The 13,451-nt window shown below is 50.9% G+C and overlaps 2 protein-coding genes across 7 annotated transcripts in view; both read left to right on the forward strand.

The window, feature by feature from the left end:
• LOC137596957 (latent-transforming growth factor beta-binding protein 4-like) overlaps positions 1 to 7,495 on the forward strand; it is a 24,652-nt gene extending 17,157 nt beyond the window's left edge. For 2 of the 4 annotated variants that reach the window (XM_068317800.1, XM_068317801.1), the window contains 16 exons: positions 472 to 591; positions 674 to 799; positions 1,028 to 1,153; positions 1,689 to 1,943; positions 2,017 to 2,142; positions 2,781 to 2,924; positions 2,994 to 3,245; positions 3,317 to 3,388; positions 3,466 to 3,594; positions 3,827 to 3,967; positions 4,363 to 4,515; positions 4,602 to 4,718; positions 4,791 to 4,953; positions 5,461 to 5,759; positions 5,938 to 6,087; positions 6,214 to 7,495. In XM_068317800.1, coding sequence (XP_068173901.1) covers positions 472 to 591; positions 674 to 799; positions 1,028 to 1,153; positions 1,689 to 1,943; positions 2,017 to 2,142; positions 2,781 to 2,924; positions 2,994 to 3,245; positions 3,317 to 3,388; positions 3,466 to 3,594; positions 3,827 to 3,967; positions 4,363 to 4,515; positions 4,602 to 4,718; positions 4,791 to 4,953; positions 5,461 to 5,759; positions 5,938 to 6,087; positions 6,214 to 6,356 — 2,516 coding nt within the window. In that variant the 3' untranslated portion in view covers positions 6,357 to 7,495. Of the gene's footprint in view, positions 67 to 145; positions 266 to 471; positions 592 to 673; positions 800 to 1,027; positions 1,154 to 1,688; positions 1,944 to 2,016; positions 2,143 to 2,780; positions 2,925 to 2,993; positions 3,246 to 3,316; positions 3,389 to 3,465; positions 3,595 to 3,826; positions 3,968 to 4,362; positions 4,516 to 4,601; positions 4,719 to 4,790; positions 4,954 to 5,460; positions 5,760 to 5,937; positions 6,088 to 6,213 lie in introns of all 4 variants that reach the window. The other 2 variants (XM_068317798.1, XM_068317799.1) reach the window with 2 other exon arrangements.
• A 30-nt stretch (positions 7,496 to 7,525) lies between these two features.
• On the forward strand, positions 7,526 to 12,686 carry LOC137596959 (estrogen-related receptor gamma-like). Of its 3 annotated transcripts, none has more exons than XM_068317804.1 (8): positions 7,556 to 8,927; positions 9,719 to 9,986; positions 10,075 to 10,228; positions 10,423 to 10,539; positions 10,648 to 10,752; positions 10,822 to 10,983; positions 11,055 to 11,327; positions 12,194 to 12,575. In XM_068317804.1, the coding sequence occupies exons 1-8, from the start codon at positions 8,878 to 8,880 to the stop codon at positions 12,430 to 12,432; spliced, it is 1,368 nt and encodes a 455-aa protein (XP_068173905.1). In that variant the 5' UTR covers positions 7,556 to 8,877; the 3' UTR covers positions 12,433 to 12,575. The 3 variants fall into 3 exon arrangements, with proteins under 3 accessions (XP_068173904.1, XP_068173905.1, XP_068173903.1); XM_068317802.1 differs by having other exon boundaries at positions 7,646 to 8,927; positions 11,055 to 11,259; positions 12,194 to 12,686; XM_068317803.1 differs by having other exon boundaries at positions 7,526 to 8,927; positions 10,648 to 10,983.
• The last annotated feature ends 765 nt before the right edge of the window (positions 12,687 to 13,451 follow it).

The raw sequence follows: 13,451 nt of genomic DNA on the forward strand, positions 1-13,451 counted from the left end.
CCGTGGGCTCGTACCGGTGTGTGTCCTGTCGCCATGGTTACACACTGTCACACCGACAGTGTACAGGTACGATCTCTGATGCTCGTTGGAGTTGTGTGTCGACGTGACGACTTCAGTGAATAAACGTGATTTAAAATCCTCTCAGACGTGGACGAGTGTGTGGACGCTCACGTCTGTCCGGGGCAGCGGTGTGTGAACACCCCCGGTTCCTACAGCTGTGTGGGCTGTCAGCAGGGGTACCACCACGTGGACGGGCTGTGTGCCGGTACACACACACACACACACACACACACACACACACACACACACACACACACACACACACAAAGAGTTAAGATAACTGTAAACGAGTGTTTTCATCTGAACAAAAGTCTCCGTTTGACACTCTGTGTGTGTCTGTGTGTGTGTGTGTGTGTGTGTGTGTGTGTGTGTGTGTGTGTGTGTGTGTGTGTGTGTGTGTGTGTGTCTCAGACGTGGATGAGTGTGTTCAGGCCTCTCAGTGTCCCGGTCAGGTGTGTGTGAACACCGTGGGTTCGTACCGCTGTGTGTCATGTGAGCCGGGATTCGCCGTCCAGAATGGATCGTGTCACGGTAACACTGAAGCCCCGCCCCCAGTTTCCATGGTGAAGGTGTATTGATGGATAACATGTGACCCCCCCCCCCTCTCCTGTAGATGTAGATGAGTGTGTGAGCGGCGGGGCGTGCGAGGCCAAGCGGGTGTGTGTGAACACCGTCGGGTCGTTCCGCTGCGACTGCCGACCCGGATACCGAGCCTCTGGACCGGGACGCCAGTGTAGAGGTGATCCGGTCTGAACCGGTTTGATCCGGTCTGAACCGGTTTGATCCGGTCTGAACCGGTTTGATCCGGTTTGATCCAGATTCAGTATCAATCACGTCCCGATTGATCGTTCACAATAACAGCTGCTTGAATATTAGAAATCGATGCTAACGCTTAGCTAACGGAGCGTGATGCGGGACACGCCCACCGGGCGTGGCCTGTTTCACCTTTGTGTGTGTGTGTCCTCAGACGTGGACGAGTGTGTGGAGGGACACTCCTGCTCCCCCGGAGGCGAGTGTGTGAACACACAGGGATCCTACACGTGTGTGTGTTCACACGGATTCACCATCACAGGAAACCAGACCGCCTGCACGGGTGTGTGTGTGTGTGTGTGTGTGTGTGTGTGTGTGTGTGTGTGTGTGTGTGTGTGTGTGTGTGTGTGTGTGTGTGTGTGTGTGTGTGTGTCTGTGTGTCTGTGTGTGTGTGTCTGTGTGTGTGTGTGTGTCTGTGTGTGTGTGTGTGTGTGTCTGTGTGTGTCTGTGTGTGTGTGTGTCTGTGTGTGTGTGTGTCTGTGTGTGTGTCTGTGTGTGTGTGTCTGTGTGTGTGTGTCTGTGTGTGTGTGTGTGTGTCTGTGTGTGTGTGTCTGTGTGTGTGTGTCTGTGTGTGTGTGTCTGTGTGTGTGTGTCTGTGTGTGTGTGTGTGTGTGTCTGTGTGTGTCTGTGTGTGTGTGTGTCTGTGTGTGTGTGTGTCTGTGTGTGTGTGTCTGTGTGTGTGTGTGTGTGTGTCTGTGTGTGTGTGTGTGTGTGTCTGTGTGTGTGTGTCTGTGTGTGTGTGTCTGTGTGTGTGTGTGTCTATGTGTGTGTGTGTGTGTGTGTGTGTGTGTGTGTGCTCACCTCCTCTCTCTCTGCAGACGTGGACGAGTGTGTGCGGTCAGACGTGTGTGCAGACGGGCGCTGTGTGAACACCCCGGGGTCCTTCCAGTGTGTGTGTCGGCCCGGCTTCACCCCCCCCCCGGAGGGGAACGCGTGCCTCGATGTGGACGAGTGCATCGCCTCGGGGGGGGCGGTCTGCGGGCGGCGGCGCTGCGAGAACACGATTGGCTCGTTCCGATGCGTCACTTCCTGTGAGCCGGGGTACCAGGTGGCGCCGAGCGGCGACTGCACCGGTGAGTCTGTCGTCTTTAGCCCCGCCCACCACCACCGCCCCCTCACACAGGTGAGACACCTGCTCTCTTTCAGATGTGGACGAGTGCACCAATCAGACGGTGTGCGGGGGCCACGCCTTCTGTCAGAACCTGGTGGGGACCTACCTGTGTGTGTGTCACCGGGGCTTTAGCTCCGCCCCCGATGGGAAGTCCTGTGCAGGTAAGACACGAAGCTAATTGCTAACAGGCTAGTCACCACGAAGGATTCCCTGAAGGATCTAAATAGTCTGATGGGGACTTCTTAATAAATTTAAGCTTAAAATTCACCACCAGACTATTTAAAATTAATTTTAAATTTAAAATTCTTCAAATTTAAAATATAAATTTCTTTAAATTTAAAATTACAACTTTTAAAATTTGAATTTGTTTCAAATTTAAGAATTTTACTGTAAAGTTTTAAAATGTAAAGTTATTATAAAATTAAAATTTATTTACATTTTTATTTAAAATTTTAATTCAAAAAAGTTTTAAAAATCTTACCTGTTTGGTATTTAAATACAATTTAAATGTAGTTTAAATTACGTTTTTATTTTAAAAATTACATTTAGATGAACACTTTGAAATTCATATTTCAAGTTTTAAATTTAAATTTTTGATTAAAATTTTTACATTTTTAAATTTAAAGATTTAAATGTAATTAAATTCAGATGTTAGTGTTCATCTAGTGCAGTACCTACTTTGGCCACAAGAGGCTGAAGCGTTTTGAACAGGCGTGAACACGTTCCTGTTCTAGATTTAACCCCGCCCACTTTGTAGCTAGCCCGTTAGCTCGGTGGCTAACTGTTTCCGCCCCCACAGATGAGAATGAGTGTGTGTCGCTCCCCGGTGTGTGTGGCTCCGCCCGCTGTGAGAACGTGGAGGGTTCCTTCATGTGTGACTGCGACGCCCCGGGGGAGGAGTTTGACCCCCTCAGCAGACGCTGTCTTAGCCCCGCCCCCTCAGGTACGACCCGCCTCCTCGTTCACGTGTCACGCTCAGACGTGGCGTGTTCAAACCTTTTCTTTCCCACAGGAGGGACTGCCCACGTCTTCTCGGGCTCCGCCTCCTCCACCTCCCACGCCAGCGTGGCGGACCCCGCCCGCGCGCTGCCCCCCCTGCCGGAGCCCCGCCCCGGCGAGCTGAGGGAGTGCTACTACAACCTGGCGGAGCGTGGCACCTGCAGCCTGCTAGCCGCTAACGCCACGCGGCAGGAGTGCTGCTGCACCGTGGGGGAGGGGTGGGGCTTGGGCTGCCAGTACCACACCTGCCCCCCCGCCGGCTCAGGTGAGACCCGCCCCCCCAGGTGGGAACGGTTAACGCCACACCCACGCTGACGCCGCTCGCTTCTGTTTCAGCTGACTTCCTGTCGCTGTGTCCCAGTGGGCGGGGCTACGTGACGGCGGGGCCGGGGACCTTCAGCTACAGAGGTGAGGGCGTGACGGGCGGGGAGGGGGCGGGGCCGGCGTGCGGCCAATGGGAGCTGACGGCGTGTCCTGTGTGTCAGACGTGGACGAGTGTAAGCGCTTCCAGCCGGAGGTGTGCCGGGGGGGCGTGTGTGTGAACAACATCCCCGGCTTCAGCTGCTACTGCCCCAGCGGATACGTCTACAACACCACGCTGCTGGAGTGTGTGGGTACGGACACGCCCCCGGGGCGGGGCCCGCGGAGGACACGCCCCCGCCTCCAACACCCAACAACACCTGGGCTATGGTTACCCCGGTGACAGCTAACGTCTGTCTGTCTCCACCCGTCTGTCTGTCTGTCTCCACCCGTCTGTCTGTCTGTCTCCACCCGTCTGTCTGTCTCCACCCGTCTGTCTGTCTGTCTGTCTCCACCCGTCTGTCTGTCTGTCTCCACCCGTCTCAGATCACGATGAGTGTGAGGAGGAGAGCTGTGTGGGCGGGGCCTGTGTGAACACGGTGGGGTCGTATTACTGCAGCTGCCCCGCCCCCCTGGTGCTGGACGACACCCAACGCAACTGTGTTAACTCCTCCCACATGACTGTAGGTAAGAGCCCCGCCTCCAACCCCGCCTCCTCTGATGTATTGAGGATGTATTGATGCTGTATTGATGATGTATTGATGATGTATTGGTGATGTATTGATGATGTATTGGTTCTGTATTGATGATGTATTGGTGATGTATTGATGATGTATTGGTTCTGTATTGATGATGTATTGGTTCTGTATTGATGATGTATTGGTTCTGTATTGATGATGTATTGATGATGTATTGATGATGTATTGGTTCTGTATTGGTGATGTATTGATGATGTATTGGTTCTGTATTGATGATGTATTGGTTCTGTATTGGTGATGTATTGGTGATGTATTGGTTCTGTATTGATGATGTATTGGTGATGTATTGGTGATGTATTGGTGATGTATTGGTTCTTTCTCCAGATGAGAACCTGTCTCTCTGCTGGCAGCAGGTGACGGCTGACCTGGTGTGCCAGAGCCCCCTGCTGGGGGCTCAGGTCACCTTCATGGACTGTTGTTGCCTTTACGGGGAGGGCTGGGGCATGGAGTGTGCCCTCTGCCCCTCCCCCGACTCTGGTAAGACCCCACATGACCATTAACCCCCTGACCCCTGACCCCTCTAGTACCATCCTGTCTCCTCTGACCCCCCCCCCCCCCTGCAGACGACTACGCCAGTCTGTGCAGTTCGGTTCTTCTCCCTCTGTTTCCGGAGACGTTTCCGGACTCGTCTGGACCTGAACCCGGAGTGAGACCCGGATCAGGACGGGGGGGGGCAGCAGGTGAGTGGTGTCCCCCAGAGCTACTTCCTGTTCCTGAACGTCCGTCCTGACGTCCGTCTGTCCTCTCCTCAGCTCCTCCCTACTTCCCCCCCTACGGTCCGGACTCCTTCCCCCCGGCGGGGGGGCTGGACTATGACGACTACTCCCCAGCAGGGGGCAGCAGACCCAGCTTCAGCGGGAGGACCACGCCCACCTTCAGCCGACCTGACGGACCCTACCGCAGACCGGACTTCAGGTGGGACGCACCCATCACTTATTGATTATCCCTGAAAGATATTCAGACTGGCAGCTAATCAACTAACCAATCAGTGATCAATACCAGAAAATCAAACTGGAATCAATACATTTATGATGAAATTAAATGAGTGTTGTGTGTTTAAGGATGTAACAATAGGACTAAAAATGATTATAGTAATAATTATGATAATAGTAATAATAGTGTTGATAATCGTTATAACAATAATTATAATAATGTAATAATAGTAGTAATTATAATAGTATCAATAATTATAATAACTATAATAATAACATTAAAATTATTAGTAATTAGTCTAATAATAATAATAGTAATGGTATTAATAATAACAATAATGTATAATAATAACAATAGTAATTATATATATAAATAATAATAATAATATATAATAATGTAAATAATAATACAAAATTACAATAATCATAGTAATAATGATAGTATTAATAATAATAATAATCTGTTTATTAACATATCCCCCCCCCACAGCACTGGCTACTACTCTGAAGGAGACTTTGGCCCCCCGGATGGCCCCCCACCCAGGCCCCCCTCCTACCGCCTCCCCCCGGACCCCCGGGCCGAGGTGGCGTTTGGGGTGCGTCCCCCTCCCCCATCCCGGCCTGACGGGACCCCCCTCAGCTTGGCCCCGCTGCCGGGGGCCCCCTTCCGGGACGGGGGGGAGGAGGAGGAGGACGTGGCCTGGAGGCCCAGGCCCCCCTTTCCCCCCTTCACCGAGAGGAGGGGAGGAGGGGGCGGAGCTGGAGGCGGAGCCAGGAGGACGTATGAGAGTGAGTGGTCGACTGTTAAGCTAACTGAGGCTAATTAATGCGTCGTTATTAGTATTGATTATCAATATTGATTTAGTGTCACATGATCCACAGGACTGGGTCAGAGGTCAAAGCTAGCCTAGCATCTGGGCTTTAGCTGGATGCTAGCGGTAGCCTAAACACTCCTCTTGTCTTTCAGGGCGGTACGAGTCGTACGCCGGCCTGAGCACCGAGGATTGTGGGATACTACACGGCTGTGAGAACGGCAGGTGCATCCGCGTCGCCGAGGGATACACCTGCGACTGTTACCAAGGATACGAGCTGGACATGACTGCCATGAGCTGTATAGGTATTAGTGTTAGCACTGTTTGTGGGTCTTGTTTGGACCTCGTCCAGACGCTCTAGATTAACGCTTCTGTGTGTGTGTGTGTGTGCGTGCGTGCGTGCGTGTGTGTGCGTGTGTGTGTGTGTGCAGATGTAAACGAGTGTGAGGACAGCGTGGGCGTGGCCTTCCCGTGCGTGAACGCGCGCTGCGTGAACACTGACGGCTCATTCCGCTGCGTCTGCCGGAGAGGATACGTCATGTCCCGCCGGCCCAACCACTGCGTGGCGGCGTAGACCCCCCGGTCTGGATCAGACCCCCCCCCGGACTGGATCAGACCCCCCCCAGGACCAGATGAGACCATAGACTGGACTGCGCTGAGATCCTGGATTTAAATAATCCTGACTGCACTAAACCAGGCGGTTCCACCGGGCCATGCTGATGCTAACGCCTTTACGCTCCACACAGCGTTTTATCATCATCATCACCATCATCATCATCGGAACCACTTTAAACACTAATGTTCATGCTGCGTTCAAGTCCAACTCAGAAATCCTAAAACTTGTATCATTAAATACCCAGATGCTAACTCTGATGCTAACCCTGATGCTAACTGCTAAATGATGACTCTGATAATCTGATTGAATCATGAAAGCAAACCATCGCAGCGTTAGCGACGATCCTCATGAACAAACGTACAGAAACAGTAACTGACACATGCTAGGCTAATGCTAATAGCTGGCGGGAGTTTGCTTGCTGTTAGCTGAATATACCGCTAAAATTTGAATTTTATGAATTTGTGCCAGTTGATTTATTGTTATTTTTAATTAAGCTAGGCTGGCAATGTTTTTTTACTTTTAGCTTACCAGCTAGCGGACTAGCTGGGAATCAGTTGAAGTATGATTGTTAGCTCACTGTTAGCACACCGGCTAACAAGAAAGTGGGTGTGGACAGCGAAGATTATGACTGGAGTCAGGACTTGTTAGCGTGTTTGTTGCTAATGCTAGGTGGGGCGTGAGCCAGAGAAGAAACTACGTGACTTCCTGGTGGATCCATTTCCTTGTTTTATTGTTTTATTCTGAAATGTTTTCACTTCCTTTCTGATTTTCAGTCAAACTTGTTTCCATTTTAAAGTGAATTTTAAAGGTTTTGTCGAACGAATGTTTTAGTTTGGAGTTTAAACTCGGACAGGAAGTTGTCTGTCTTTTCTACGTGTGTTGATGGATCGGTGCCTGACTTCACTTCCTGTACGTCGTGATGTACTTCCTGCACTGTACCGCCGGAGAGCGGCCCGGATTCTGTAAATTGTTCGGTGACTTTTGAATTGTTTATTTTTACCGTTAGCGACTCACGATTTTTTGTTTATTTTTTAAAATCTTTGTTGTTTGTATGACAAGAAATGAAAATATATTTGCACACACTTCTAAAACCAAAACATCTATCTTTTTTTGGGGGGGTTGTCGGTTCAAATCCCAGCTCCAGCTGGTGGGATTGCATGCTCAGGTTCTGGGTCTGGGTCCCTCTGTCGGCCCCCAGCTGTCACATTTATAGTAGATTAGAACAGGATTCTAAGAATCGCACCTGTTTGACGGTGTTTGGCGCCACCTGCTGCCCAGGAGGACCAATGACCTGGACAGGAAGTGACATTTCCCATCCGTTTGTTTGTTTGTTGTGATCATTTTAAACCCTTTCCAACTGGTTTTCTTTGTTGTCGTCGAGTCACCTCAGGTGAGACTCGCGTGCTAATGCGTGCTAAGCAGTGCTAATCCGCCACCTGGCTCCATAACCTTAATGCTAACTGTGTTTACACAGAAGCGCGTCTAAGCGGCTTTACGCTAACCCGACCCGGGCGGCCTTAACGGGATTACCCAGGTCCACCCAGTCCCGGCGCTGAAAGTGTGAGCCAGCAGAACATCAGCTTTCACCTCGGCGCCGGCGCCGTTCAGGGACGCGCTCGCGTTTGATTGGTCTGTGGTCCACACGGGTCCTGGATCAGAACAACCAGTTTAAACGTCCTCAAATTAGCAAAAAAAATAAGAGGGCTGAACTTCTTTCCTGTCAGGTGTGTGAAGGGGCGGGGCTTGGGTTTAATCACTTCCTGGTTCAGGTGACACCAGAAGAGCTGCACCTAGCGTTAGCTTCAGCGTTTGACCAGGTGTTGCCTCAGGTGACCCGTGCTAACGTTAGCTTCAGTGTTGAAGCAGACGCTCAAGAGGCGGAGCTTCCAGGCAGGTGGGCGTGGCCTCTAGCCATTATGAAACGGTGGATGTAGGTGAGTCGCGTCTGATGCTCAGATTAGTGTTTTATCTTCATCATCCTCATCCTCATCAGGCGCTAATCCTCACCCCCCTCACCCCGTTTTGGGTTAGCGACGCTAGATGTTAGCTGTCCCAGCTAACGCGGCTAGAGCTATCTGCATCTTACTGTTTTTTTCCTCTCTGCTGATTGGCTGTTTTATTGAAATGACATGTTTTGGAGTGGTGGGCGGAGCTTCTGGTGGCCTACATCTGTCACGTCCTGATCAATAGAGACGATAGGAGAAGGAGTAAATCCTCTCTGCAGACGGGTCAGGATGCTCCACCCTGATTGGCTGAAGCTCTGCCCCCCCCCACCCCATCTGTGTAACTACAGGAGACTCAGATAAATATCAGTCCAGAGCTCCACGCCGTCCGTCTGCTCCAGGACACCAGAGGTCAAAGGTCATCTGCGTTTCCTCTGGATCTGAACGTAGCATCAGAAACGTTTCCGTTCTTCTGTGGTTCCGTCGTTCTTCTCCTGTGGTTGTGGCTCCAGCAGCCGGTCTGGGATCAGGTTCTGATGGAGCTGAAGGACTTCTGTCTGACGGACGACTTCTTCAGTCCAGAGCGGTGAGATGGCCCCGAACGCCTCGCGTCACACTTCAATCCAAACTTTATTGTTCTGTTTGGAGTTTTAGCTTCAGTCTACACACAACATAATTATTATATATTTGTATTATACGTACATATGGGTACGTACAGTATGTGTGTACAGTATATAGATATGTATACATGTGTGCACGTCTGTACATATAAATGTATAATATATATACAGACGTGCACACACGTCTATATATCTGTCTCTACATACACACTTGTATATATACGGTATGTGTGTGTGTGTATATATCTGTGACGTCAGTGTGTGTGACCTGTGTCTACATGTACACACGGAATGGGCGGAGTTAAAACTGGATATTTACAGTTTTAAACACCAGATTCACCAAATTTTGTCTATAATTGATGAATTTATTGGATGCTTGATCAGATCAGGTTAAATCTCTTTGCTTCCATCAAAAACATTAAATTTTCCTCATCAAATGTTTGTTAAAACCGTTTCTGCACTTGAATGGCCATCATCTTCATCATCTTCATCATCTTCACCATCTTCACCATCTTCATCATCTTCATCAGTCCTTTAGGCCCTGCAGGTGTGTTCACCTGCGTTCTGTCAAACGTCCACTAGGGGGCGATCCGACCTCTCAGGACGGTTTAGGGTTCTGGTTCTTCAGTCGGAACATAAAGTCAGTTTTGTTTGAAGCCCCCCCCTATTTATCCGATCAGGCCCCGCCCCCTCACACCCTTATTTGGTGACATCTGACGGCTACAAACTTTAACGTCTTCCTGTTCTTCCACCTCAGCCTGTTGGACTCCTCTTCATCGACCGCTGATGAAGCTCATTCGCCCGCCTCCTTCTGTGGCTCCTCCCCATTCAGTCCCTCCTTCCCCCTGGAGGCCACGCCCACCATCAGCCCCGCCCCCTCCTCTTCCTCCTCGTACAGCCTCCTCGGTCGAGCGTCTGACTCCCCAACAGGATACAGTTCCAGCTGCGGAAGCGGCGGGGGCGGAGCTCCGGTGTTGGAGGCGGGGCGTTTTGTGATGTCACAGACCGATTCGTTTTCAGCGCAGGTGAAGGTTTTTACTTTTTATTCTGTTTTATTTGAATCATCTGCACCAATAGCCAATCAGGTCGCTGATATTCGCCCCCTCCCTGCAGGCGCCCCCCTTCCTGAGGCGCGACCTCCTGACCTCGGTGGGCGTCGGCCTGCCCAAGCGGCTGTGCCTGGTGTGCGGCGACCTCGCCTCTGGCTTCCATTACGGCGTGGCGTCCTGCGAGGCCTGCAAAGCCTTCTTCAAACGCACCATCCAAGGTGGGTGGGGCAATCAATAATGGGCTGGGACGATCAATACAGCAGCGATCGGGGTATTGATTGGCGTGTGAACCCCGCCTCCGAGTCGGGGCTGGAGACGATTGATTGGTCTTGAAAGACGCTTAAAGATTTCCGTGAGAGCGAGACAGACAGACGCGTGTGTGTGATGTCACCTCCTATTTGTGGTTACCTAGGCAACATGGAGTACAGCTGTCCAGTGACCAATCAGTGTGAGGTCACCAAGCGGCGCCGGAAGGCATGTCAGGCGTGTCGCTTCCACAAGTGTCTGCAGGCCGGGATGCTCAGGGAGGGTACGCCAAACCTCCCATGATGCTTTGCAGCAATAATGGCCGCTGTCCAGTGGCTCCGCCCCCTGGAGGAAAACGAGGAGGAGCTAAACCCTCATCTTTGTGTTACAGGAGTACGAATGGACCGAGTGAGGGGGGGGCGGCAGAAGTACAGGAAGTGGGCGGAGCCGGACCCGGGCCCCCACGCCAGAGGCCCCCACGCCCCCGCCGTCAGCAGTGAGTCCCCCCCCCTTCCTCCTTTCTTTTCATCCCGTCTTCATTTCCTAACCGTCTCCCGTCTCCTAGGAAACAAGGTGATCTCCCACTTGCTGCTGACTGATCCCGCCCCTCTGGCGGCCAATCAGGACGATTCGACCAATGACAGCAGCCTCCAGCTCCTGATGACCCTGAGTGACCTCCTGAACCGAGAGCTGCTGCTTCTGATTGGCTGGGCCAAACAGATCCCAGGTAAACACACACCGTCGATGCTGATTGGCTGCTCAAACCTCCACATCTGTGAGTAACTCCGCCTCTTTCAGCCTTCTCCAGGCTCTCATTGGTCGACCAGATGTCGCTGCTGCAGAGTGGCTGGATGGAGGCATTGCTGCTGGGCGTGGCTTGGCGGTCTCAGGGCGTGGCGGGGGAGGAGCTTGTGTTCACCGGGAACCTGAGGATGGGCGAGGCTCAGTGTCGAGCCGCCGGATTGGCCGAGCTGTACGAGGGGCTGAGACACCTGACGGCGAGGTACTGGGCGATGCGCCTGACTCCCGAGGAGATGGTGACCCTGAAGGCCATGGCGCTCGCCAACGCAGGTAGACGCGTAGCGACGGCACGCTAAGGTAGCTCGGTAGCTAGTCAGCTAGCGTTGTTCATAGAGGTAGAAACCGGATCAATACCCGTCAAACCAGATTACATCGCTTCCTGACTATTGATTAGCCCTCGGCTAATCACGATGCTAGCAGCTCGTCACCATTTGAGCGACGGTGGTACGTTGAGCAGTGCATGATGGGAGACCCCTCCCCCCCTCCCAGCTGACGCGTCTCCCACCGTCTGAGCCTCGGATCAATAGGATTATTGATGGACCCAGTTGTGGATCAATGAGCTGCTGGAGGACAGACGGGACGTCAATACGCTCTCTGCCTGATGCTCCGCCCCTACTGCGATCTGATTGGTCAGATTGAGACATAAACAACAGACCACACGGCAAATCAAAGCTAACAGGAGACTGTTTTTGCTGCGATCAGTCACCTAGCATTAGCCTCAGTTACAATGTTAGCATCACTTACATAGGATTAGAGTCAGTTTTGTAGCATTAGCATGAGTCACATAGTGTTAGCATCAGTTATTTAACGGCAGCGTTGGGTACACAGTGTTAGCATTAGTCACATAGCATTAACATCAGTGATGTAGCCATAGCGTCAGCCATGTAGCCTTAGCGTCAGTTACATAGTGTTTGCATTCAGGAACATAGCATTAGCATCATTAGCGTCAAATAGCGTTAGTATCACGTAGCGTTAGTGTTAGTTACATTGTGTTTGCTTTCAGGTACATAGCATTAGTGTCACGTAACGTTAGCATCACGTAGCATTAGCATTACATAACGTTAGCATCACCTAGCGTTAGCATTACGTAGCGTTAGCATCACCTAGCTTCATCTCTGTGCTCCCCTCCCCGTCAGACGCCGACCCGGTGGACGGCCCCGACGCGGTGCAGCGGTTCCAGGACGAGCTGCAGGAGGCGCTGCAGGAGCAGGAGGCGTGTGGCGGCGAGCGGCGGAGGGCGGGGCGTCTGCTGATGACCCTCCCCCTGCTGCGACAGACGGCCCACCGCGCCGCACAGACGCTCTTGAGGCTGCACCGCCGCCGCCGCGTCCCCTTCCACAAACTCCTGCTGGAGATGCTCGATGCCAAAGCCTGAACCACAGGAAGTGGGTGCGGCGCCGCGCTAGCCACGCTAATGTTAGCATCCACACCTCCAGACAGGAAGGAGAACTCCAGGAGGTCACGAGAGGTCATGGACTGGCGACCACAGAACCGGCGCCATCTCGGATCAGAATCCGACTTCATAAACACGATGTTGTTGTTTTTTTACGTGAACTTTACAACGTTACCATAGCAACAGGACATGAAAACGGGGATAGATAAAAACATGTAATAAACACGTTGAACAAATTTTTCATTATTGATTACAATGGGGGCATATATTGATCTAATGGGAAGACGATGAAGTGATGAAGATGATGATGATGATGATGAAGCTCTGGATGTGAGTGGAGTTCCTGAGGCTGCGGCGTTTCCATGCCAACACACAAAGGTGTGCATCCCATAATCAGTCCTTCAGTTCACCTGTTTCTAGACGCAGGAGGTGTCAACATCACCATCATCATCGTCACCACCATCATCATCTGATGCTGCTGTTTCACCACCAGGGGGCGACCACAGCTGGTTTGTAGAGTAACACAACTTTATGTCTAAAGTCATACAGTTAAGTGTGTGTGTGTGTGTGTGTGTGTGTGTGTGTGTGTGTGTGTGTGTGTGTGTGTGTGTGTTCACTGGGTCACAGCTGGTTGTGGTTTCTCTTCTTGACAGGATGTTGGTTTTATGTTGTTTGTAGATTTGACAGTATAATGTGAACGACTACATACTATAATTTCACTTACATTTCATGAAATTTTAACATAGAATTTTCTACATATGAAATTCTTTATATCAAATATAAAGTGTGTAAAGTACATCAGTGTTTTATAAAACGCGTTAAATTTGCATCACATATATATATATGTGTGTGTGTGTGTGTGTATATATATATATATATATATACACACACACACATATATATATGTGACCTCCTTCAATGTCTATATATATATATATATATATACACACACACACATATATATATATGTGTGTGTGTATATATATATATTTGTGGCGATT

The sequence above is a fragment of the Antennarius striatus genome, chromosome 6, assembly GCF_040054535.1.
Source record: "Antennarius striatus isolate MH-2024 chromosome 6, ASM4005453v1, whole genome shotgun sequence".
Lineage (NCBI taxonomy): Eukaryota > Metazoa > Chordata > Actinopteri > Lophiiformes > Antennariidae > Antennarius > Antennarius striatus.